Source organism: Cynocephalus volans, chromosome 9 (assembly GCF_027409185.1).
Source record: "Cynocephalus volans isolate mCynVol1 chromosome 9, mCynVol1.pri, whole genome shotgun sequence".
NCBI lineage: Eukaryota > Metazoa > Chordata > Mammalia > Dermoptera > Cynocephalidae > Cynocephalus > Cynocephalus volans.
The window spans coordinates 112563981-112591058 of NC_084468.1; the positions used below are offsets into that span (position 1 = coordinate 112563981).

Sequence of the window (27078 nt, forward strand, 5' to 3'; positions counted from 1 at the left end):
GGAAGGACCCGTCGCAAGTCTATACAAATGGCGAGCACGGATCATGTATTTAACAGGGCTGGGGGCGAGGTGCTCTTCCAGAAAAAAAATTTCACCTGGCTCAACCTGCGCTCAGCGACCTTGCGCAGAACATAAACATTAACTCAAATACGCGCACGTGAAACCAATATCGTCTGGAATTGAAATTGAGGGCCAAGTATAAAGCTCTTATCGGATTCATTATCAAAACTTATCTGTACTATTTTAACATCCCAGGAAAAAAAATTGGGAATATAACTAATTTGTAATCAAGAGCTATCTCCTCAAATTAAAGGAAGAGGTAATAAAAAATTTAAAAGCCGGCGAAATATTAGCTGTTTTACTCGAGCACGTTAAAAATACTTCACTTCGTGGATGGGAATCGGGGCGGGGAAGTGCACTATAAATGCCCGGGCAAAGGTTTCATAAACTATTACCTACAGACGACGCTGTTTTCGTTTTGAACGTGGCTCAAGAACAGGTGACCTAAAGCGCCAGGAGGAAACTTTCGCCAGTCGAGGGCGCCCGGCTCAGGGGGTAAAAAGCACCCGGGCCCGGGGACGCTGGCCCACTCCAGAGCCGTTCCGGGCCGGTAGCCGACACGGTCCCACATCGCTTCGCCTAGGGGAGACTAGGCTTTAGCGCTTAAGGGCAGATCGACCGCCCGGTCCTCCCGGCACCACGTGCGCGACCCGCCCAGCTCTTCGGCAGTGGCCGCCGTAGGAGCACAGCGCAAGCCGGCAGCGAGTCACAGAAGCCCGGTACGCGACCCACCCCTGCGCCCGCAGCCGGGGCAGCGGTAACCCATGAGTCGGGGAATCGCCCCGTTTGCCCGACCTCCCCCTCGCTGGCCGCTGGGGCGGGGGAGGGCCAGCCCTCAGGCTGGGCGGAACCCAGGAGAAGTACTCAGTCGACCGCCAGGGCGGCCTGGCGAGGGCAGGAGCGGCTGTGCGGCCACGTCACGCTCCTGAGGGAGGCCCCGCCCCCGCTCCGTCCTCTCAGACCGCCCCGTCCACGGCCCCGCCTCCAGCCTGCGAGCAGTTACCGGCTGGGCCGGCGCGCGCCTCCCTGACTCGGCTGGAGGTCCTCTAGCCCCGGCTCGCTGTGCGTCCGCCGCCGCCGCCCGCGCCAGGTGAGGGCTCGTGGCTCCCGGCTGCGGCGCCCGGTGCGTGTTGAAGGGCTCTGGGCGTGCGCCGCCGAGGAGGGCTGGGCCGGCGGTCGGTTAGCGCTCCGTTCGACGCGGGGAGAGGCGGCACGCCGGGCGCTGCCCGGCCTCGGCTGTGGCGGCGGCGGTAACGGCCGGGCTCTCGGGTTCTCTGCTTCAGGCCGGAGCCAGTCGGTGCCCCAGCGGAGAGACGGGCAACCGGGTTCCTTGGCCCCGGGCCCCCCTCGGTTGGGGCGGCTGGGGCAGGGGGACGATGTCTGCTCGCCTCCCAGTGCCCGCCTCTCACTCTCGTGAGGATCCGCCCGTGGTGGCTGCTGAAAGGGAGTCGCTGTCGGTCGCGGTGAGCCGGCAGGCCAAGCAGCAGTCCCCGCCCGAACGAGAGGGCAAGGAGGCGGCGAGGGAGGAGAGGGCAGCGGCCGCCACCAGCGCGGGGGCGCGGGGAGAGCCGTCGCCGGCGCGGGTGCTGGGACGCAGCGTGCCTCAGGCGGCGGTGCCCGTGAGGCCCCTGGCGCTGCACCTGGCTCACAAGGCGCGCGGGCCCGGGGGCACCTTCGGCGGGGAACCGCCACCACCACCCCCGCCCCGGGATTCGCCAGTCGAGGACGCACGGGAGGAGGCGGCGGCGGCGGCTGGTCTTGAGGAGAAGCTGCAGCCGCCGCCACTGCCTAAGGAGAACCCTTGGACCAAAAAGCCTCCTCAGCACCTGTCCCCGGCCGGGACGGGTCTGACGTCGCGCCCGCTGGAAACCTTGGAGGCAGGTCTGTGTCTCATCTACGGTGTGCACGGGAATGCTGCTGGGAGTGGGGGGCGGGGATGTGGGACGAGTCGCGGGACTTTGCGGCGTGTGGCGGCGGTAGCGGGCGCGGGGCTGGGGGAAGGGCAGGCCTCCTTTCCTTGTCAGTCGGAGGCATTTTGTTCCAAGGTGTCATTCACTCTGCCTATTTACATAAATGGACATCTGGGAAGGGAGCGGCAGGAAGAGGTGGGACGTCAGGTTCTCTTTGACTGATGGGGACGTGGAGGGGGTAACTTGGCAGGGTAGCCCCGCTGGCGCGGCCGCGATTGTGTCTTGCACCCACGTGTTAGTGCCTTGTGGAAGTAGCTAACTTTAGATAGATATTGCAGCGCATCGTACGGGGAAGTTTTTGTAGATTAAGAAAAAAAAAAAAAAGAGTTGAAGGAAGTTGGAGTAAAGGAGTTTATTTCTAAGTGGAAGCGCGATGGTGATCTTTTATTGTGAAATAATTGATAAGCTGTAAATCTGAAGGTTTTCAAAACACTCCTGAGTAGTCATATTAAAAATGAGACCTTAAATGTAGTTCCTGTTAAAGTGCTTTGAGTTATAATTGTGGTGGAAAATAATTGAAATAAGATAGTTGATATGAGCGAGTGAATTTCACGTTAGTTAGATGGTGGTCTTCTAATATTCAGTTATTTTTCTCTTACCTTTAAAGGAGATTGGGGTATGCCACTGCATCTGAATGCTGCATTTGGTACTTAATTTAGTCTTAGTAACTGCAATTAAAAAAAAAAAAGTTAAAATGGAAATGCTAAGTAAAACAAAGACAAAAAGCAGTATCTTCCACTTTTGCTTTCTAAATTGTTGTAGTAAATTAGTTGAACTTTTTTCTACCTAATTGAACTTTTAATATGGAAATTACAGCTGTTTACTTGCAAATCTTCATTATTTCTTAAAATTAAAGGTTAACAGTGGGACAAGAAAAATTTGAACGCGTTTACAGGGTTGTGGGGATCAAATGCAATAAAGGATGTGGCATTAATGCAAGACGATTGTATACACTTGTTAACATTTCCGCAGAGGAACCCTCCAATAGAGGGAGATAAGTTTTAATTGATTCTTTAGCTTTTGGACGGAAATAGTCTTCGTCAGTTCTTGATAAATTTTGACACTTGCAGAAGAAACTTAAAAATTTGCTCTAGATTTTTTTGGTTTTGTTTTTGGTGGCTGGCTCTGGACCTTGGTGTTATTAACACCACACTCTAACCATGCTCTAGATTTAATATTGGCATACTTAATTTCTAGCTGGGAAGATTTGTTTGTTTACTTCTTTTACTAAGTGAAGAGAACACCCTTAAGCAAAATGTCCATAAAATTTAGCAAAGAAAGCCCTAGTGAATCATCTTATTGGCTCTCTCACTTCCCTACTTTTGGACTTACACACAATCATACGTTATATTCAGTAAACTACAGAAAACCTATCTCTTTGTTGATTGTTAAACCAATTTTACAGGTTTTAAAACTTAAAAACTTTCTAGGTGAGACTCAGGAATTTTTGTTCCAAATGACTTGTGAAAAATATTTAACAGTTTAATTAACCTACTGGTCTTTATTCTCCAGTCTTCACTGGAGATTAAGAACAAGGTGATGCTTGCTGATGTATGGTATGGTTCATGGGAATTTCAATTTTGCTGATGTCTCTCTCTAGGCAACTGTATTTGTCTTTCTTGGAATCCATTCTGGGCCTGCAGCAATACCATTTTTCAGACCTGAAATACTGTAGCAATCATAGCCCCTTCCCAACACTGACTCTACAATGTTCTCCGACAACTTCTATTTGTAGTCGAATAACTTAGTTAATTTAGATATGAGATTGTGGTACAGAAGTGCATTGTTCTGAGAGACTTGGGTTCTAGTTACAGGTATTGTTACTAACTAGCTAGTTGACTCCTGGCCTTGTAAATTAAAAGGATGGACTCATCTCTTCCAGTTGTTAGTACCAGAGTGTCATCTATAACTTGAGTGTCTTGACTTCCTATTTTCCTAAGCAAATTTGCAACTTCAGGAATAATGAAATGGGACCAGAGGTCATTTAGGGTTCAGAGTGGGTGCAAACTAAGGAGTGTTAAAAAAGGGTGCTTGTATAATTTATTCTACCAAACAGGATACTCTTGAGATGGAAAAGGAATGATATTAATTACGCTATAATAACAGACTTAAACCAGGTCTTTCCTGGCCAAACCTGGATTTACTCTCACTCTATTAATGAGGTAAGGGAATTCCATTCCACAAAATTTTGCCAGACATGTTATTACCAGAGTTAGAAACATTGTAGGAAATGTAGGGGCATTTCTATTTAAAATTATTTCCTCATAGATGCCCAGGGTTTAAGAATAACATTTTACTGGTAAGGGTATCTGAACCTTTGACCTTGGTGTTATAAAACCATGCTCTGACCAACTGAGCTAACTGGACAGCCAAGAATAACATTTTAATGATATTGGAATATTGCTTAAAAAAAATTGTACTGGTGTATAGTGTCATACCAACGATGTTTGAAAATAGGATATATGTAGATCACACATTTGTTCATTTGTATTTATATATACTTGGAGCTATTAGTAGCTAAATTTGTTTCTTAGGTTTCATCTGTTTGAAAAAAAAATTTATGTATATAATGTATTTTTTTCTTTTGTCTGAGGGAGACTGACAGCATTACTATTTATAGTTATAGCAGCAGTATTTGTTCAGCATGTAAGATGAGTATAGATTTTTAAAATTTTTAAATTAAAAGTTTTTAATTTTCTAGGTTGGTTTGTTTTTGTCTTACATTTTCCCTAATGATATGCAGGGCAGTTACCTCCATTTTAGTTAAAACCATGGGGAAATGAAAGATTTCCTTTCGCAGACTTGTTTTACCTATAATCTATGTGTATACATAAAATTATATTTAAAACCTAGTGGGCTTCTTTCCATGTCGATACATACAGATTTATTTTATTCCTAACAGTTTTGCATTATTTTGTATAGATACATCATATTTTAACTATACCATACTACTGAATGTAGAGGTTATTTAAATACAATTATCAGCAAAGTTGCAGTGAACATCTTAATATAGACGTTTCTGTACCTTGTTTAAATTCCCAGATAATTTCCCAGAAATGGAATTGCTTTATTAAAAAGCATATACATTTTAGATGACAGATTACCCTTGAAAAAGAATACTATTTCATACTTTACCACCAGCATGAGAGAAATGTCCATTTCTTTATAGGCTGACCAGCACTTGGCATTCTCTTTTTTTTGGTCAATATGATAAGTGAAAAATGTTTCATTTTAGCTTACATTTCTTTGTGAGTGTCATTGAATGTCATTTCATGTTTGGCCATTTGTATCTCTTTTTTGAATCATTTGTTCATCCTTTACTCAGGTTTTTTTTTTAAGCTCATTATCATCCTTTTAATTGGAAAAATATACTGGGTTGGTGGTAATCTAAGTGAGCAGTACAAAAGACTTACTTACACTAAATTTGGAATTAGACAGATTTATCTACCTAGTTGGTGTTGCACAACTGCAAGTCCCAGTTCTACCCTTGTTAAGTCTGCCCCTGTGAAGTTGGCAGCATGAAGGAGCAGACCAGAGTGCTTGCTTTTTGTCGCCATTTTGCTTCCAAAGAAAAAAGAGAAAATGTGCTGGCTTTACAAGTTCCTTTTACTAAACTCATTAATTAGGAAACTTATTCCCTTTTTGCGGGAAGAATTGGGACAAGGTGAATAGAAGTGTTTAGGGAAAATCTTCCTCATGCAAAAGTAAGTTAACTGTGAGGGTCACTTAGTAACCAACGTTCAGAAATCACTCCATAATATGTTTCCTGTTCCAGAGTGTGCAACTACATTGGTCAACATAGTTCGTCAAATATTCTGTGATTAGGTTAAATTATATATTGATAAAATACACATAAACATCCCAGTTACAATATGTGTATAAGGTACTCCACTAATAAAACATCGGCATTATAGATACTCCACAGTTAACAGTAACCTTTTTCTCATTATATTTCCTGGGTAGGAATTAAATTTGAAAGATTAAAATTTAGACAAAAATCCAAATATATATATATGTGTATTTTGGGGGGAAGGGGGGCAGCTGGCCTACACAGGGATCTGAACCCTTGACCTTGGTGTTACAACACCACGTTCTAACCAGCAGAACTAACTGGCCAGCCCCCAAATCCAAAATTTTTGAGTTCAAAAGAATTGACTGAAATAAAAATCTCTTCATAATAATTTTTTGGCAGTTGGCTGGTGTGGGGATCCAAACCCATGATCTTGGTGTTATGAGGCTGCGCTCTAACCAACTGAGCTCTGGCCAGCTCCCCCCTTTTATTCCTAAATGTCTGAAGAAATAAAGATCGATTTTTCCCTCCCAGACTTCTTTACTACCTTAGTGAGAGGTTATTCTCAAAGTCTGAGTAGCATATGGGACATAATGGTATTTTTAATCAATAAAATCATTATTAACTTTCTGTCATGCTGTACATATTTTTCTCCAGTTTTTAAAACTTAATTATATCATTTAGTACTGAAATTAAAAAATTGATTTTTATGTGGTCAGGATGACTTTTTTATCTTTAATTTCTGACCTTGGTTTCATGATTATAAATGTCTAATTGATTTGTAATAAAGATAAATAAAACTTGTTTGGATAGCCTATCCCTTATTATTTTCCATTACATCAAATAGTTTGTATAAGGCTGTATTACATAATGGCCAGGCCCTTGACTTAATCAGCAATATTTAGAGCATGTTTCCATGTTCTTTGAGGGAAAAGTCTCCCAGAAGTTGTATACTGTAACTATTATACTATATATATAGTGTTTACATAGTGTATTTCAGTCATTCTAGATAATGTTCAGGCAACTATTGTTCTTTATTAGTAATTTAGGAAGGGCATGAGCGTCCATTTTTTTTTTTGTCCTACTTGCCTATAGTTTTTTACTACCGAATCGAGTTTTTCTTAATGAAAATTTTATTTATATGGACATATGTGCCCTTTATTTACATGTGGACATGTACATATATGTTTACATGTACACATATATGTACCAAAAGTATAAAGGAGAATAAAAGGAATGCCTGTGTACTTACCATAGTATTTTAAAAATAGAATGTTGCAAGATTTATGATTCCCTGTATGCCCATCCCTGATCACACCTTCACCCCTCATCCCTCTTCCTTTAATAAGTACACTATATCTTAAATCTGCTTCTGGATTATAACTCAAAGATTGCTTTATTCTATAAATTGGTCATTGCCATGATTTATGGGATTCATGTTTTGCTGGATTATTTTGTTATGTGTAGATACAGATCCCAAGTTTATTTTACTTTTTAATATTTACTTTATGTCATATTTAGCTAGGTGATCCTGCCATCCAGTCATCTTTATAGGTAATGAACCAAACCAAAGGGTGCAATGTATAAGCTTCTTCGTTTGGAGACATTATATTGGTTTTTATTGTCAACCACAGTGTTCTTATACAAGATAAGGACAAGTGGTGATGTAATTCTGGTCTTGTACAAACTCAGAGACCATTCTCTCTTTATGGCTTGAATCTAGGTACCACCTATTAGGGTTGCCAAACCTGTTTGTTTCCTAGGACAATTAGTTTGAAGTCTTCTGACCTATTTTCTGGATGCTCCTTGATGAATGTATTGTGTAGAAAAGTGTATCCCATTGGAAACTGAGTTGCTAACTTTACTGTATTAAAACATTATATTTCTAATTTTCTCATGTTGTATTCTATTAACGAAAGGGTTGGTCAGTTCAGTATGAATAAACTTAATATTTTCTATTTAATGATTTGGACAGTGAAGGCGCGCGTGTGTGTGTGCGTGCGTTTTGTGGATAGCCATTATGGGATCTGAACCCGTGACCTTGGTGTTGTAAGGCTGCACTCCAAAGAACCAATCTGAATCTGTGTGTTAAATGAAGTTGATTTCTTGCTAGGAAATTGAGTCTCAGAACTTTGGATTTTGTTGGGAAGGATGACTACAGTGACGTACTGAAATTGGTTTAATTGCTGTTTTGTTAAATATATTGAATTGAATGAAGTAGTTGTAAAAACAATTTTATGTATTTTCTTTTAGAGCTCAGTTCCCCCAAAATTATAAAAGCTGGAAAACTCAAGACAAAGAAATCCAGCAAGGTATGTCTTTACAGGAAATAGTTAACTATATTAATTTTAAAAATTGTTGTTAGGAACTCTTCTTAGATTATTATGAGTATTTTTCTTCTAATTGTATCACTGATGTTAGTTTAAAATTAATATTCTAGAGAATTGTAGCTTTTGTCCAAATTTCCATATGCCTTTGTTATCATGTGTATTTTAATTTAGTTAGTTGTTAAATAGTGTCAGAAGTTTGTTCATAAGGCCAAAGCATTCTTATTTGAAAGCATTTTGTTGTTTCAAGAAATGTTTGGTTTAATTTGGCAAATGACTGCATAATTAAGTATACATGATTTTTTAAAATTGCTGTCATTTTTAGAAAATATTTTTTCTATTTGAAATTTCTAAAACTAATTTGCAGACGTAACACTTATTTGTTACTTCTTAGGCTAGCGATTTCAGCGATATGGCGAATTGGCCAACACCAAGTGAATTAGTGAACACTGGAGTGAGTATTATTTTAAGGCTTTAAAAAAAAAAGAAAAAAAAAATTTCATTTTAACATGCAGGATTTATTTTACTTAAAATCTAAAGAATTGACACATTGGGGGACAGATTTAAAGACTTAATTTATCAGCAAAATTACTTTTTCATTTAATTTGCAGTCATCCTTTGATGCTGCCAGTAGGGAGTATTAGTAATGAACTTGGTGTCTTAAGTTTTACCCATGATCAGCTTTACCTATTGTTTCTGCAACAATGAGCACATATATAAATTATAATAAAAATTTTAAATTTTTATAAAATTATATACATCGATAAAGAGATACAGAAAACTTGGCAGCTTCTCTTTTTATAGTTTTACCCACTTTTCAGATACCTGATTTCATTCATCACATTTCTCTCATCTGGTTGTATTCTTAGGAGATAACCTTATGCTTGGGGGAGGGGAAATATACCTAGGTTTCTTCTCTCTGTAAGGCCTACAAATAAAGAGAATAATTTTTAATGTGTCTTATTGAAGCCTATTTTTTGATTCAAAATTTGTGCTATATGTGTATGTTTTCTTTGATTTATAATCTTATATGTTGAAGTGCTAACTATATGTACACACATGCATGTATATACTATATGTGCATATACTATATGTGCATATATATTATATGAAGAATGGATTTTTAATTTTAACTATGAAAGAAGCCCTGAAAAATGGCTCTAAAATATCCTATCAAGGGGCTTTTTGGATGGGTAGCCAATATGGTTATCTGGTTACATGTTTTTATTTGACACTGTTCCCTTGCTTATTGCAATTTGTGCAGTGTTATTGGTGTGTACTTGTAGAAATATTAATTTAAACAATTTAATTAAGGTATAAATGACATAAATAAACTGTGCATACATAAAGTATACAGTTTGATAAATCTTGACCTGTATGACCTGTATGTATGTTTCACCCATTATGAGAATGAACTTAGCCATTGCTCCCAAAAGTTTCCTCATATTCCTTTGTAAACTCCTCCCATTCACCCCCCACATCCCAGGCAACTGCTGATATGCTTTCTCTCACTATAAATTAATTTGCATTTTCTATAACTTTATATATGTGAAATCATACAGTAGGTATTTTTTTACCCTGACTTTCATGCAGCATTAATTATTTTGTGATTTATTCATGTAATTCATTCCTTTTTGTTGCTGAGTAATATTCCATTGTTATGGATGTAACAGTTTGTCCTTCACCTATTTTTGACAGACGTGGATTGATTCTAGTTTTGGCTATTACAAATAAAACTGCTATATAAACATTTGTGTACAAAATTTTGCAAGACTATATGCTTTCATTTTTCTTGGGTAAGTAACTAGGAATAGAATGACTCGATCATATGATAGCTATTTGTTTAGTTTTGTAAGAAACTGCCAAACTTTACAATCCCACCAGCAGTGTATGAGGATTCCAGTTATTCCACGTCCTCACTAACTCTTAATATGGTCAGTTTTTAAAAATTTTAGCCATAGAATTAGAAATGAGTGTGTAGTGGTATTGCATTGTAGTTTTGATTTGCATTTCTCTAATGATGTTGAGCATCTTTTCACATATATCTGCCATCAGTATATTTTTTTGATGAAGTGTCTGATCAACTCTTGCCCATTTTTTAAAACATGGAATTTTCTTATTACTCAAAAAGGAGTTTTGAGGCTTGTTATGTATTTTTGATACAAATTCTTTATCAAATACTTATCAAATACAAGGGTACTTCAAAAAGTTCATGGAAAGATTTATATTATCTTTTAATTCTATTTCTCCACAAACTTTTTGAAGCACCCCTGTATTTTCCTATAGTTTGTGGCTTGACTTTTCTTTTAACAGTTTCTTTTGAAAAGTTGTTTTTTATTTTTGATAAAAGTTATTTTGTCATCTGTTCTGCGGTAAGCACCTTATACAAATTTTTTGATAAGTTAGTGAAAATGATAATGAAAATTGCTTCATTCAGAAAACCTTTTTTCAGTGTCAAAGTGTCATCAGCCAAGGAAATAAGAAGTCACAAAACAGAAAAGAAAAAGAAGAGAAGGTTGAAAAGAGAAGTAACAGTGAGAGCAAAGAAAACCGGGAAAGAAAATTAGATGGTCCTGGTGAAAATGTCAGTGAGGATGAGGCTCAGTCAAGTAATCAACGTAAGAGAGGTCAGTTTATCTATATCTTCATTTAGATTTTAAGTTTTTGAAGAAGGTTGTAGTAATGAAGAATTGTATTTAAACAGTTGATTCCTGGTAGTCCTCGGTGTGTATTTTGTATTTCTTCAGAGTAAACTATCTGCAATGATAACTGATTTGCTTTTGTAACATTTCTGAACTATTGGACTTTCCTTTTTGCACTAAATTTGTATTTTGTGCTAGAAAATGGAATGAAGTTCCATATAGAGATATGGTTGTAGATATATTCTTGTAAAGTTGTGTAATTATTGTTCTTTTGCATTGCAAAAATTAAATACTTGATTTTTCTAAGAGGAAATAAAACTGAGAACAATTTTAGGTGACTTTTTTCCTTCATAGCATTCCCCCTAAAAATTACACTTTGAAGAAAAAAATATTGTCTTCATATCCTTTTGTATTTTCTTTTCTGAACTTTTCATGTGTTTAGGGACAGATTATGATTTATCTGTTGTGTAAAAGCATATTCTCAGTCAGTGTTCTGAACCTTGTTAAAAGTGTCTTCAGAGGCCTCTAAGCAAAAAGGGCTTTAAACTTTCAGAAGGTCAGTGGCTAAAGCACAGTGAGTTTTGGGGAGAGTAGCAGGAAATGGGGTTGGAGACATAGGCAAGGTCCGTGGTATGCAGGGCCGTGGTAATTTGGAATTAGGATTTTATTTTGAGTGCCATGGGAAGCCATTGAAGCTTTTGATCTACAGGTGATATGGCACAGGAGGGAACACTTAATGGTATAGCAGTTGCTAGCCAACTTCTTTAGTACTAGAACTAACAGTCTACCATATACTGAGCACTTACTTGAACAGTTTGTCTTTTTAATGAATATCTAATCTTTAGCTGCAGGATAAGCTTTAGGCTCACTTGATATAATGAGGAAAGGCTAACTGCTCAGAAGTTGTGGCAACAGGACAGCCAAGTGGTTATTAGAAAAAATTCTCCCCGTTTCTTTCTTTTTTTCTCTTTTAAACAGAATTTTTTTTTTTTCAGTGGCTGGCCAGTACAGGGATCTGAACCCGTGACCTCGGTATTAAGATCTAATGTCCATTTTATTTTATTTTTTTGGTGGCTGGCCAGTGTAGGGATCAAACTCTGGACCTTGGTGTTATCAGCACCACACTGTAACCAGCTGAGCTAACTGGCAAGCTCTCTCCTCATTTCTTAACCACTTTATTATCACTTACCTTTTTCCTGCTTCCTAGACACATAAGTAGTCTTTTTGGCAGTCTAGAATTCACAGACCTGTCATCCTGCATTAAAATTTGTCTTCCTTATTAGTTGCTTCAAATAAAACTGATCAATCAATACTATAGCCAGGTGTTTTGTAGTTAGGGTAATATAATCAAGCCATGAATTCATCTCCTAGAGCACACATTTTTGATTTCAAAAGAAGGGCTTGTTTATGCTAGGAAATCTCATTGATAGAATTTATAATATAGGCTTTTTTCAGATTCTTTCGTATTCTCTTTTCCTCATCTGATTCATAGTTTGCAGGATTTGTAGGAAGTCAGTACTGTAGTTGCACACTAATACTGTTTTTTCTCTTAGTTACCTTGGTAGTTTTTCCTTTGCTGATGAGTCTTTTTGTTTGGTAGAAAATATAGATTGGGCAGAACAGTGAACATTTTGAAACCTTAATTATGGAATCCTTGAATAGGTAATCTTCAGAATTTCACTGTAGTATAATCATAACAATTAGTTACATTGTCAGTTAGTCATCAAGAAAAGTTAAATTGCTTGTATCTCTTTTCTTAAGCTGTGTAATAGCTGTAAAAAAAAAAAGTCAATTTTTGTATTTATCTTACATTTTGAGAAACTTCATTCATTAGTAGTAATGCTGGATAAACGAATATTTTAGACAGTTGTCTGAAACAAAAAGTGTTTTGACTCAAAAGCCTAACTTTCCAGTGTGTACTTTATAGTGTCTTATCAGCCATACCTCAATCTAAAGCCTAAGAATCAAGTATTAGACAGGAATATTACGTATATGTACTATTTTGGATAGTTTATCCATCAGCGTTAGAAGAGTGAGCATTTCACTAAAACAAAAATTCCTATGATACTCCATCACTGGCTTTTCACTTGATTTTTAGAAATGTTATTTACACAAGCGAGTTTATCAAAGACCTATGTGAGAAGGGAAAAGATTCTTTTGGTACTCTACAGATAATCCCTTTACAGACAAATCAAGTCTTTCACTTATTAAAATGCAGAGTGCTTTTAGGATTGCAAAGCTTTAGGGAAAGTTCTACAGTCATTAAATGATTCTATTTTGTTTTCTTCAAGCTAATAAGCACAAGTGGGTACCACTCCACTTAGACGATGTAAGACCAGATAGTCAGGAAAGACCTGGATCCCGGAACAGCTCAAGATGTCAACCTGAAGCAAATAAATCAGCACATAACAACAGGAGAAATGATATACGAAGTAAGTTATGTTCTAAGAGAAAAATGTCTAAAGAAAGAACTTAGTCTTAATGCTTATTATTTTAGTAACTACATGTAGTATAAACCATAAGAGTAAGTTGCAGACATCTGTACCTTTAACTCTGAATACCTTCAGAGTGTATTTCGTAAGAATCATAGCACAGCTATCAACAGTGAAACTTAGTATTAGTACAGTGTGACTGTCAACAGTTAGATTTTTGCAATAACGTCCTTTAGGTTTTATTTATTTATTTTTTCCAGGATCCAATCTGGGATCACACATTGCTTTTAGGTGTTTTTTTTCCTTTCTACCCTCCATTGATCTGTAACAGTTCTATTGCTTTTGTTTTTCATGACATTGATTTTTTTTTTTTTTTTTTTTTTTTGAAGACTACAGGATAGTTATGTCATAGATATCCCTCATTTGGGGTTTTCTGATGTTTCCTTATGATTTGATATGGGTTACAAATTTTTGGCAGGAATACTACCAGAGATATATAGTTTTCTTCTCAGCACATCACATGGGAATGTGCATGATCTTGATTTGTCCCATCATTGATATTAACTTTAATCATTTGATTGGAGTGGTGTACTCCAGATATTTTTATTGTAATGGTACTCTTTTTCCCCTTTGTAAATGCTATGTTATTTTTGGAGTCAGGCTTTGAGACTATGGAAATAATTTTTTCATCAGACTTTTTGTACATGCTTTAGCTAACATTGATGATTCCTGCTGGATTCAGTTATTACTATGATGGTTGCAAATGCTGATTTTTCTTACGGCGTAATTCCTTCTATATTTATTAGTTGGTATTCTACTATAAGGAACACCTTTCCATTATTTTCAGTATGGACTCATAGCTTATTTAGTGGGTTATAATTTGTTACTATGTTTAATTTGATGCTCAAACTGTCCCAGCATTGGCTAATGGGAGCCTCTTCTGGGTGGTTTCTAATAAAGCAACTTTTCTGAGATATAAATTACATGTATTAAAATACTCACATTATTGTTATTAACCTCTACCACTATTCTGCTTTTTGTTATCACAGATTAGCGTTGCCTTTTCTAGAATTTCTTTTTTTTTTTTAGAATTTCACGTAAATGAAACTATACAAAATACATTATGTACTCTCGTGTCTCCTTTTGCCCGGCATAATGTTTTTTAGATTCATCCATATTGTTCCATTTATCAGTAGTTTCTACCTCTTTATTGCCAGGTAGTATTCTGTTGAATGGATATACCCTTTTTTCCATTCACGTTTGCTAGATAATTGTCTTGTTTCCAGTTTTTGGCTGTTATGAGTAATAGCTGCTATGAACATTTGTGTACAAGTCCTTATATGGACATATGTTTGTTTCTGAAGTAAATACCTATGAGTGGATTGCTAAGTCATATGGTAACTGCATATTTAACATTATAAGAAACTGCCAAATTATTTGTACCATTTTACATTCTCATCAGCAGTGTTTCTTTCTTTACTGTTTGTTAGGTCATACAGTGTGCATATTTCCCAGTGTATCACACAGCAAGAGGAAGAAAATAGCTGGGTGTTTCACTTTCAGCTTTAAGACTGAGTTCAGTTGTTGTAGGCCTGCTCCATCCATTATAAAGTGTACCATTAGTCTTTCACTTAATGGTTTTACTTTCATTAAAATCATTCCCCAGATATGTTATTTCAACAGGATTTTCTCAGATTTTAGAAAGCAGAAAACTGGAGGATATATGGAAACAATAAGATAAGCATTTGGTTTCGTAGTTTTCTGCTGAAATCTTTTAAGTCTGATAATGCGTGTTCTGTGAATGGATAAGAACATCTAAGAAAATTTTATAAACAGAATTGCCACTTAAAAATTTCCAATTATATTATGAAAAACTTTAAACATACAAAAAGTTGAAAGAATTGTGCAGTATATACCTGTCTATCCACCATCTAGGTTTAGTATTTTGCTATATTTAATTCATCCATCTGTTGAATCATTTGAAAGTTACTTGGAGATATCATGACAGTTCATCACTGATGTCCTAGGAAAATCAACACTTAATTTTCTAATACCATCTAAAATCTAGTCCATAGTTACATTTTTCTTAATTGTCCATAATATGTGACTTTAAAATTATAAAACAAGGACTGGCCAGTTCGCTCAGTTGGTTAGATCGTGGTGCGGATAACACCATAGTCCAGGGTACGATCCCAGCTGCATCCTGCCCCTGACCAAAAAAAGATTATAAAATCTTTCTATGGGAAAATTAAGACTTTCTTTGCCTTCTGTTTCATTGTTCCTCATTTATGTCATTTTAAGAGTTTTATTTTTATTATTTATTTATTTTTCGGTGGCTGGCCGGTGCAGGGAGCCAAACCAAGTGAGCTAATTGGCCAGCCCTAATTTTAGTTTTTAATTGATGTGTAAAAATTGTACTTGTTTATGGGGTACAGAACGATATTTCGATAATGTATAAAATGTGTAATGATCAAGTCAGGGTAATTAGCATATCCATCACCTCAAACATTTATTATTTCTTTTGTTGAGAATATTTGAAATCCTCTCTTTTAGCTTTTTGAAAAATAAATTATTGTTAATTACAGCCACCTAACTACTATAGAACACTAGAACTTATTCTTCCAATCTAGCAGTAAGTTTATATTTGTTAACCAACCTCTTCCTATTCCTACTCTCCTCTTTCCAGCCTGTAGTAACCACAGTTCTACTCTCTACTTGTAGGAGCTCAACTTTTTTAGCTCCACATGAGTGAGAACATGTGGTATTTATCTTTCAGTGCCCAACTTAATTTCACTTAACATAATGTCTTCCAGGCTCATCCACGTTTCCTCAAATGACAAGATTATATTCTTTTTTATGGCTGCATAGTATTTTACTTTATATGTAAGAGTACTTCAAAAAGTTTACGGAAAGATTCGTATTCTTTCAATTTTATTTCTTCACGAATTTTTTGAAGTACCATTGTATACCACATTTTCTTTATCCATTCATCTGTTGATGGACACTTAGTTATTGTGAATAGTGCTGCAGAAAACATGGAGGTGCAGATAGCTCTTTGGCGTAATGATTTCCTTTCCTTTGGATAAATACCCAGTAGTGGGATTGCTGGACCATATCGTTGTTCCATAATGGCTGTACTAATTTAATTACATTCCTACCAACAGTGTGTAAGAAATCTCTTTTGTCCACATCCTCACCATTGATTCACTATTTTTTGTCTTTTTGATAACAGCCATTCTAACTGGAGTGAGAGGATTGTGGTTTTTTGCATTTCTCTGATTAGTGATGTTGAACACTTTTTGAAATATTGTTGACCATTTGTATGTTTTCTTTTGAGAAATGTCTATTCAAGTCATTTACCCAATTTTTAATCAGATTTTTTTGTTGTTTTTTGCTGTTGAGTTGTTGGAGTTTCTTGTATGAGAGTACTTCAAAAAGTTCGTGGGAAGACAGAATTAAAAGATAATAAGATTCTTTCCATGAACTTTTTGAAGACCCTGCATATATTCTGGATATTAATCCCTTGTTGGGTGAATAGTTTGCAGATATTTTCTCCCATTCTATAGGTTGCCTCTTCACTCTGCTGATTGTTTGCTTTGCTGTACAGAAGCTTTTTAGTTTGATACAGTTTCAGTTGTCTGCTTTTGCTTTTGTTGTCTGTGTTTTTGAAATCTTATCCAAAAAATTTTTGCCTAGACCAACGTCTTGAAGTGTTTCTGCTATGTTTTCTTTTAGTAGTTTTTAAAGTTTTGGGTCTTCCATTTAAGTCTTTAATCCATTTTGAGTTGATATTGGTATACAGTGAGAGATAGGGGTCTAGTTTCGTTCTTCTACATATGGATTTCCAATTTTCCCAGCACCATTTATTGAAGAGACTGTCCTTTCTCCAGTGTGTGCTCTTGGCACCTTTGTTGAAAACCAGTTGGCTATTTGAAATTGCTATACAGTATGACTCCATCGACATGCAAGGGTATTTCAAAAAGTTTGTGAAAAAATAGAATTAAAAGATAATATGAATCTTTCCATGGACTTTTTGAAGTGTTTCCTTGTATTCTTTGGCAGTAGTTTTTTTCACTTAACTTAGTCTAATTTTCTTAGATTCCGGCATGCTGGTTATATTGATATAATTTAGTCTTCCCCTCCCCGCTTCTAAAGAGTATTTCACCATTTGGTAAAATCTGTTCTACTGTTGGTGGGCATGTGGATTGTTTCTAGTTTTTTGATATTAAAGTACTATCATGAATAGTTTCGTGCATATTTTCTAGTACATAAGTAGAAGAGGCTCTCTGGAGTAGTTTTTTCAGACTACATACTAGTACCTGTGAGTAGGTTATGAAATCAGAATATTGAGTCATGATCAGGTTTTTAAAAAAAATTGATAGACTAGAGTGCTTCACATGGTATTTCTTTTATGACACGTGTTTAAATTATAGAAAATTTTTATAAGTGTACTGGGGTATGATATAAAGTAAGGCTTACTGTAGATTGCAGCTGAAATATTTAAAAAGACTTTTAAGATAAGCATTGAAGATAAAATTGGCAGGGTCTGGGGCAGTGGTTCTCAGTGGGGGTGATTTTTTCCCCTCAAGAGGACATTTGGCATTTTCTGGAGATGTTACTGGTTGTCACGAGTAGAGGGGGTTAGTAGCCACTTCTGGCATCCAGTGGGTAGAAGTCATGGATGATAAACATGCTACAGTCCATAGGACAGCCGCCTATACCAAAGAGTTTAAAGTGCTGAAGTTGAGAAACCCTTGTCTCTAGGATTTGCATGTTTTCACATTTATTAGATTATTCCCATATTTTCAAAATGGATATATCTGTTTTCACTCTCTGTAGCAGTATACAGATGTTCTAACTTTTATATTTTTGTCAACATTTAATATTACAGAACCTTAAAATATTTGTCAGATGGGGTAGATAAAAGATTCTTTCATTGTCTTAATTTGCATTTCTGATGGCCAGTGAGGCTGAGCACCATTTTCTATATTTATTGGCCATTTGCATTTTTTTGTTTGCCCTACTTGTCTTTTAGACATTTTTCCTATTTAGTGGTTTTGTGTATATGCACATGTGTATGCATGAGAGACAGAGAGTGGTATGAGTTCTTATATGCACTCTACATAGAATTTCTATATTATGTTTCAGGTATCTTCTCTGTTTTTGTGGGGTTTTTTTTTGCTTTTGTTTTTAACTTAAAAGAAATGTCTTTTGCTTCAATAGAAGCAGCCTGTCCTTAAACTTTTTGTGAAAAGTGTTTTTTAGGAGTTTTATATAGTGCAAACTCAGTAGCCTTGGAACTTCTTGAATCTTTAACAGTGCAGTCTTAGCAAAGGACCTCTTTATCTTTGCAGTATGTTATTTTACTTATTAGAATGTCTTCTTTATATGCCAGTACTTTTATGGGCCCTCTTTTATGCACCCTGTTTTATGCCAGAGACATTTTTGACAAATTCCTATTGGATCTCTTAAATTTGTATTTATCTGAAGAATGCCTGTCTACTATTGATCAGTTACAAAGTGGGAGAGGGTGGTTACTATGTTTTCATAAAGATAATTGTTATTTTACTTGCAAATTGTATAATAATATTTTTACTTTTAAAAGGTTGGAGGCGAGATAGAGAAAAGAGAGATGATCAGGATGAAGTTTCCAGTGTGAGAAGTGAGGGTGGTAACATTCGAGGTTCCTTTAGAGGCCGAGGAAGAGGCCGAGGACGGGGAAGAGGACGAGGCAGAGGAAATCCTCGATGTATGGCTTGCTTTTTTTGTTTTATTAAATTAGATGAACTTTGAAAACATTAGTTTTTCACACTATTCTTTATTATGTTTTAACTAATTTTTTTGTCTGATAATAAAAATGGTTTTGCATTTGTTACACCTGGAAGTGCTTCGCTTTGGATTTTTGTCTGTAGTAACTGTTTCTTTTTTTGTTTAATCTATGATCACCTTTCTTTTTCTTTATTCATATCAAGTGAACTTTGATTATTCATATGATTATCAAGAACATGGTGAGAGGACTGATCAGCCATTTCAGACAGAACTTAATACGAGTATGATGTATTACTATGATGATGGTACAGGTGTACAGGTGTATCCTGTGGAAGAAGCATTGCTTAAAGAGTATATTAAACGTCAAATGTAAGTTGATGTCACATGTAAGCAGATGGGATAGTAAAATCTGATGCAGTACTTTTAATGTCATGGATAGTGAATACTTTATAACACATTTTTCTAAGCTATTAGTAAAAGTTGGAGAAATGTTAATATTATGTTGATTATATTTTTCTAGAAAATATGAATAAAACAGGTAAAGTATTTTTTAAAAATTATATTTGTTTCATTTTGTTCATATAAGTCTCCTGCTTTCTCTACTGCTTAGATACTTTTCGACTTAAAGGATATTAGTTAAACTGTCATTATATAATATGAACAAATACAAGAATATAAAACTTCTCTCTTTATATTTATATATATTTGACATCGAACAAGTGAAATTTGGCTTATTATAGGTTAAGCATCCCAAATCTGAAAAATCTGAAATCCAAAATGCTTCAAAATCTAAATTTTTTTTTCTTTTTCTTTTTTTTCCTGAACACCAAGCTCTAACCGAGTGAGCTAACCAGCCAGCCCAAAATCTGAAATTTGAGTGCCGACATGATACTCAAAGGAAATGCTTATTGGAGCATTTTGGATTTTCATGTTTGGGGTGCTCAACTGGTATAATGCAAATATCCCAAAATCTTAAAAAAGAAAAGACTTGGAAACCTGAAACACTTCTGGTCCCTAGCATTTCAGATAAGGAATACTCAACCTGTATTTGCACATAGGTGTTTATATTAAAGTTTGCAAATGAATATAAATGACAGAAATTGTGGTAGATATTTTTGATCATCTTCTTAGCAATTGACTTCTGAATTCTAAGTTTGTTTTTTATCTTTTAAGTTCTTTCTTTGTGACCCATATTAAAAGTCTACCTAATCATTTATTTATTTACTTAATTAGTTTTGGTGGCTAGCCAGTATGGGGATCTGAACACTTGACCTTGGTGTTGAACCCTTGACCTTGGTGTTATAACACTGACCTCTAACCAACTGAGCTAACTGGCCAGCCCCTGTTACCTGATCTTTTAGTTCAGATTTCTTACTCTGGATCTCATAGTATTGCTTTCTGTGTGCTGAATTTGAACTCAGGAGAAAAATTAGGTTGTTTTATTGTCTTTAAGGGGGAAAAAAACCCCAACCCTGTGCACATTAGTATTGTATAGGGTTATTTTACAAATTTATTAGTATGTCTGTATGTAGTGGCAAGAAAAATGTTCCCAAGTGATTTGCATAACCAGTTTGCTAAAATTTGAATTTTTTTTCTATCTTTAAAGGTAAAGGAAAAGGGCTGTTTTTGAAAGGACATGGGTATTTTTAAAATATCTGTCTGTATTTAAGAAAGAAAATGGACACTACGCTTACTAGAAGATAATTTCTTCCTCAGCATCAGCTGGGCACCTTCCTGGGATGCCTTCCTGGTGTATTTGATTGGCTTACAATGTGGAACAGCTTGTTTATTTTGTTCTTGCATCTTTTAAGTTGGTGCAAACACTGAAGAAAAGGGCCTTTTTATAGGTAGAAAGTGCCTGGCATGTGGCTATCAACTTCATTACACTATTCCTGTCTTTTTTTGGTAACCCTTGCTACAACTCCATGTCAGGATAATTGGCCTCTGATGTGCTCATACAAGTGGGGGAGGAGCAGAGCTACTTCAGTGTTGATAAATTTCTGATCATGCAGTGTAGAATCCAGAGCTTCTAAGGTAGGATATGATAATGTCGCCTAGGACACTGAGCAACATGTTAGACACGGCATTGGTGGTGCCTCCTTTTTTCTCGTGGTGGTGGTGGTGTTTTAGCAGTAGGGTTTTTGGCAAATGTTTTCAGAACATCAGGCTTAGGGTGGCTTGTTATTGTTATCATTGATTGATTAGTGGAGATCTGGTTTCGAGGAGTCATGTTTTTGACTTTGTGTCATTGAAGTTTCTAATACACAGAGAGACTGATTGATTAGGGTTTAGTGTGTGTGTGTGTGTGTGTGTGTGTGTGTGTGTGTGTGTGTGTGTGTGTGTGTGTGTGTGCGCGCGCGCGCGCGCGCGCGCGCGCGCGGGTATGGGGATCCAAACCTTTGCCCTTGGTGTTTATAACACTGCACTTTGACCAACTGAGCTAACTGATCAGCCCTTAAATGTTTTTTTTTTTTTTTGAGAAGTCAGTTTTAAAAGTTTTCTTTACACTTGTGGGAAAATGATGCTAAATGTACTTTATTTCTGTTTTGGTGGCTGGCCAGTACGGGGATCCAAACCCTTGACGTTGGTGTTATTAGCACTGTGCTCTAACCAAGTGAGCTAACAGGCCAGCCTTGCTAAGCGTATTTTTAAAGTAAGAGGCTTAATTGTATTCAGAACAGTTGAATTTTTTTATTATTATTATTATTTTAATTGTTTATAATTTAATTATTAATTTATTGTTTTTGATGTCAGAATATTAAGATCTTGATTATTTCTAGTTGGGACAATCTCTCTTGGCATTCATATTTAGAAATGCGTATGTTTGCAGCCTGTTAGAAGTTTCAGAAAATATATACTGTAGGTAATAGGGTGATTTACGAATTTTAGACATCCTGTTTTTCACAAAATGCAACATTAAAAGGACAGCTTATGTGCCGGCCCTGTGGCGCACTCGGGAGAGTGCAGCGGCGCTCCTGCCGCGGGTTTGGATCCTATATAGGGATGGCCGGTGCGCTCACTGGCTGAGCATGGTGCGGGCGACACCAAGCCAAGGGTTGCGATCCCCTTACTGGTCACAAAAAGGACAAAAAAAAAAAGACAGCTTATTATTGATTCAGGGAGGTTTGCATCTAAGAACAGGGGTAACTTGTGACTAAACCAAATGTCTTAATGTCTGAAATTTTAGAATTTCAACACATGTATTATGTACCTACCACATGGCAGACACAATGAATATGGCTTTTGAAGTATAACAAAAATCAGGATGTTCATTTTTTTAAGACTTACGTTTTTTTCTTCAGTGTTCAAGAAAAGTAAATGGTTTATTAGTGTTACTGAGATGTCAGTAATATTTCACCGATCTATAAGGGAGCTTTGCATACTTTGATAGTTGGATAAATATCAGACTATAAAGAAAAATTTGGATATTTACATTTTTAAAGTAAGGTGATTTTTCTTCCCCTTTAGTGAAAGGTAGCTCAAAGCTAGTTGTCAGTTATAGGTACCTATTTGTTCATAGTTAGAAATACACAGCAAAATATGAGCTAGTGTGCTTTCTCTTAACTTGCTACCCATCTTTGAAAACTTGTGATTTGGGAAGAGTGTAGGATTAAACTGTAGGACACATCATCATTGATGTCATGTATTTATTTTGTATTATTTTCTACATTTCCCTCTATTGTCTTGCTGTGTCTCTTTTGAATTCTATTCTCATTTTTCGTTATGGAGGCTGTAATTTAAACAAGTATTTCTCAAAGTCTATTATTAAATGTATTCTGAATATTATCCTTGTGTCTTGAGATTTGTAGTTATTGATCTATTGACAGTTTGTCCATTTTCATTTGTCTCTTGGGAAAGGTTAAATGGGTTTGTACATTAAGATAAGGTGTTTAAGGATTTTCTGTATTTTTCCCCCATGTACCTCATGGTGTCATTGATATTCCTTGTTTAGCTATTTTCTGTTTACTTGTAACATATTATAGTTCTGTCTATCCAAGAAAGGAGAGAACTTGAATCATTCAAATATATAATTGTGTGCACATGTACGCATGTGTTTCCTAAGTTTTGTTAAGCATTGTGCTGGTTACTAGGGTTCAGCAGTATTAAACAATGTCAGTACTTGGTCAATTTAGAAAACAAAGCAAACTACTTTACTGTATGTGATTTTGACAAAGGATACTTCCAGTATACCATTCTTCTCAGTGACTGGGAAAATTTGGAAGGCAGTATGTTGTCATGTGTTTAGCTTTGTTATTTAGTATTTAAATGAAGCAAGTAGAACACTAAGGTCAAGGGTTCAAATCCCTGTACTGGCCAGTTGCAAAAAAATGAAAAAATAAATGAAGCAGATAGAAGTAGAAGTGGCTTTGTAGTGAAAATTTTCGCTTAATTTACTCATTAAAAAAAAAAATCTATTAGTGAGGGCTGGCTGGTTAGCTTAGTTGGTTAGAGCATGATGCTGATAACAGTAAGGTCCAGGGTTTGATCCCTGTACCAGCCAGTCATCAACAACAACCGAAAAAACAAAAAACTAATCTGAACTATTTTAAAGTAAAATGAGTTGCTTAATTATACTTATGTGAAGCTGATTTAAATAGAAGTTAATGTTAGTCCTTTGGAAAATTACCAGTATTTTAAATTTCTTTCTACTTATATATAAGAGTAATTATTAATTCAGTAGGGTTTTTTCCTGTTATCTTTTTTATTCTGTTTTATTACATCTATATAACATTAACCAAATTATGTGCTCTAACCAACTGGCCAGCCCCAATGGATAAAATTTATATTTACTTTCTTATTTCTCTTTTCAGTGAATATTACTTCAGTATAGAAAATTTGGAACGGGACTTCTTTCTTCGGAGAAAGATGGATGAACAAGGTTTCTTGCCTGTTTCCCTGATTGCTGGTTTTCACCGTGTTCAGGCTCTCACTACAAACCTTAATCTCATCTTAGAGGTAATTATTCATTTGAAAAACAATCTTCACTTTCCACTCTATTTTCCTGTGAACCTAAAAGTGCTCTAAAGAATTAAAAAAATAAAATAAAAACAATCTATAGTTGCCTACGGCATAGAGAGCATCTCATAGCTTTTCTCTATTTTGTAAAACCTAAATAAATATCTAAGCTTGGAAATCCCACAAAGAATTGCTAACAATGTTGCCATCTATTTTAACTTGATCCTTCAAATTTTAACTCTTGAGCTTTTTTGGTCCTTTAATCTTCTTCAAGTTGATGTAAAGTATTCCTATTTATTAAAGTTTTGAGACTGAAAAAAATTTTATTTTGGTGCTGGCTGGTACAGGGATTGAACTCTGGACCTTGCTGTTATCAGCACCATGTTCTAACCATCTGAGCTAACCGGCCAGCCCGAGACTTTTTATGTGTTATAGAATGGCTAATTTAAAACACTTTCTAGTTGTCATCTTATTACTTTTATTAAATCTCTCATCTGTCCTGTTTCTAGAAATGCTTTCAACATTTTTAGTTTTCTCTCTGTTTCCTACATACAATTAAATTTACCCGGTGTAGTGAATCCCTTTTTTTACACACAGCCTTTGGCACCCACTCATCTGCTTTTTGTCCCTGTAGTTTTGCTTTTTTCATCATACCATATAAATAAATATTAGAGTTTGTAGCTTTTCTTTGTGATTTATTTAGTACAGTGCTTTTGAGATTCATCTATGTTGCGTGTATCAATAGTTTATTGTTTCATATTGCTAACTAGTATTCTGTAGTATAACTAGTATTATGTAGTATGGATATATCACAGTTTATCCATTCACTAGTTGAACAGTAAAATTATTTTCAGTTTTCGGAGATTGAATTAAGCATTAAGGTCTTTGTGTGGACATATGTTTTTATTTATGTTGGGTAAATGTCTAGGATTGTGTTTGCTGGAACATATGGAAAGTGTATGTTTATCTTTATAAGACACTGCCAACCTATTGTCCGAAGTGGTTTACCATTTTGCATTCCCACTGTTATGTATGAGACTTGTTGTTCCACAGCCTTGTCAGCACTTGATATTGTCAGTTTTTTGAATAATAGATATGTAGTGGTTTCTCACTGTGGTTTTAATTTGCATTTCCTTAATGATTAATGCTGTGGAGCATCTTTTCATGTGTTTATCAAATATATACCTTATTTGTTGGAATGTCTGTTCGAATATTTTGTCCATTTTTATTGAAGTGTTTTTTTTAAAAAATGTAAGAATTCTTTATTCTGGATTTAAGTCCTTTATGTATATTTTACAAATATTTTTTCCCAGTCTTTGGCATTTTTTAAAAAAATTTTAACAGGCTTCTTTGAATAGCAAAGTTTTGGACACACAGGTGCTCCCTACTTTAAAAATTGGCTGTAGGATAGTCCAGGTTTCCAAACCACATCAAATAGTAATTTGTTGATGTGTAACTAATAATTTTTTGTTTTATGAAACTAATTACTTTTAGCAATATCATTATTGCATTTGTTTATTTATAGATAACTATTTAGATAAAGTTTCTGTATACTGTAATTTGAAAAAAGTAAACTTTTTCCTGCAAAGATTATTCTTTGATTACAATTCATAGTAGAATAAGTTTATTAACTGTTGCCATTGTCTGTGCTGTAGCAAAGGTCCACATTGGCTGTCATTTTCTATGAATTTGTCACCAGTTTTCTCCAGTCTCTACTCCTGTAGGAATATGGTAGTAATTTCATTATTATATGCTTTTTTGGTCTGTTCGTATTCCTGTGAAGTCCTCAGGCACATTAGATCAGTGATTGTCTGCCTCCACAAGTAAGGAAGGAATATTTAAAAAGAAGTTTGTGTTACTATTATAGTTAGCATTACTGAATTTTAGTAGCTGGTGATACAGTAAGAAATGCCACTATGAAAAGCAGAAACACACAAGCATAGCAATTAAGAACAGTGTAAGCCTGCATTCACTTAATATTCATTATCTACCTATCATTTGTAATAGTGGGAAAGGTGACCTATCTGTTAAAAAGGTAAAGCTTCATAAGGCTTTGCAGTACATAACAAGAGCATTGACCTGTGTACACATCCCTATATCACTGTGACATTGGGCAGTGTCCTGAGGCAATAATACATACTTCCTAAGGTTGTCATGAGGATGAACTGTGTTAAAGACAGTACCTAGCACACATAGGAAGCACTAAATAAGCGTTTGCTATTATTGTTAGCCCTCTAGGATGTTTTTCTATTCACCTCTCATTTCATCTTCATTCATTTTTATTTCTACCAGCTTCTTCCGTATGTATTTGAATATGCTCAGGTCTTCCCTTTCTTGAAAAAACTATCAAGAGAAGCAAAATACTTCAGCTGACACCCGTATCTGCCCTAGTTGAGTATGTCTACAAAACCAAACTTGTTGAATCTGTTCCCTCCCCTCCCATTTATTTTTCAGCTTACTGCATTCTTAATTCCTGCCCCACAACTGAAAGCTATTTGTGTCTTTTGTTAGATCCATTGATCTTGGTTCTGTAGCTTACCTGTTGTATAACTCTATATAAGTTACTTAACCTCTTCATGCTTCTATTTTCTTGTTGTTAAAATAGAACTAATAATACTTAAGCTATAATAGAGTATGAGGATTTAGAGGAATAATTAATATAATATCAGCTTTATATTTAAACCTCAAACTGTGGTTTCTGAATTAACTGCACTTCTGGTTCCTCAAAGCTTTTGCTCTGCTCTTGTTATATCCAGGTCTTTGCAAATGTAAGTCTTTCTTTTACCACGAAGGACTAAAGATGCAACATGTATATATTTCAGCACTGGTAGTTGTTCATAATAATAGGTCTATATCATTAAGAAGAGGACCAAAGCTAATAGCTAGTCAGATAAAATCTCAGATACCTCAAAATATTGACTGTACACAGCAACTCATTGTTTAGGAGTTCTGGATTACCAAGGTTTGGTTGTAATAAAAATATGTCTAGTTGTTTTGTCTGGTCTTTACCTTAATTTTGTGCACAGTTTGTTTTTTTAAATAAGATTCTTTTAAGGCTAAAAGAAGAATGCTTCATTTTCTGTTTTCTTTTTAAATTTACTTTTTCTAAATAGAGAATAAATTTCATAAAAT

The 27078-nt window shown here is 36.0% G+C and overlaps 1 protein-coding gene across 8 annotated transcripts in view; it reads left to right on the plus strand.

Moving 5' to 3' along the window:
* Nucleotides 1-1057: 1057 nt before the first annotated feature.
* LARP1B (La ribonucleoprotein 1B) overlaps nucleotides 1058-27078 on the plus strand; it is a 109884-nt gene continuing 83863 nt past the window's right edge. For 6 of the 8 annotated variants that reach the window (XM_063107901.1, XM_063107902.1, XM_063107904.1 and 3 more), the window contains exons 1-8: nucleotides 1058-1941; nucleotides 8074-8132; nucleotides 8542-8601; nucleotides 10600-10774; nucleotides 13081-13221; nucleotides 18827-18970; nucleotides 19194-19359; nucleotides 23802-23946. In XM_063107901.1, coding sequence (XP_062963971.1) covers nucleotides 1437-1941; nucleotides 8074-8132; nucleotides 8542-8601; nucleotides 10600-10774; nucleotides 13081-13221; nucleotides 18827-18970; nucleotides 19194-19359; nucleotides 23802-23946 — 1395 coding nt within the window. In that variant the 5' untranslated portion in view covers nucleotides 1058-1436. The remainder of the gene's footprint in view (nucleotides 1942-8073; nucleotides 8133-8541; nucleotides 8602-10599; nucleotides 10775-13080; nucleotides 13222-18826; nucleotides 18971-19193; nucleotides 19360-23801; nucleotides 23947-27078) is intronic. The other 2 variants (XM_063107905.1, XM_063107903.1) reach the window with 2 other exon arrangements.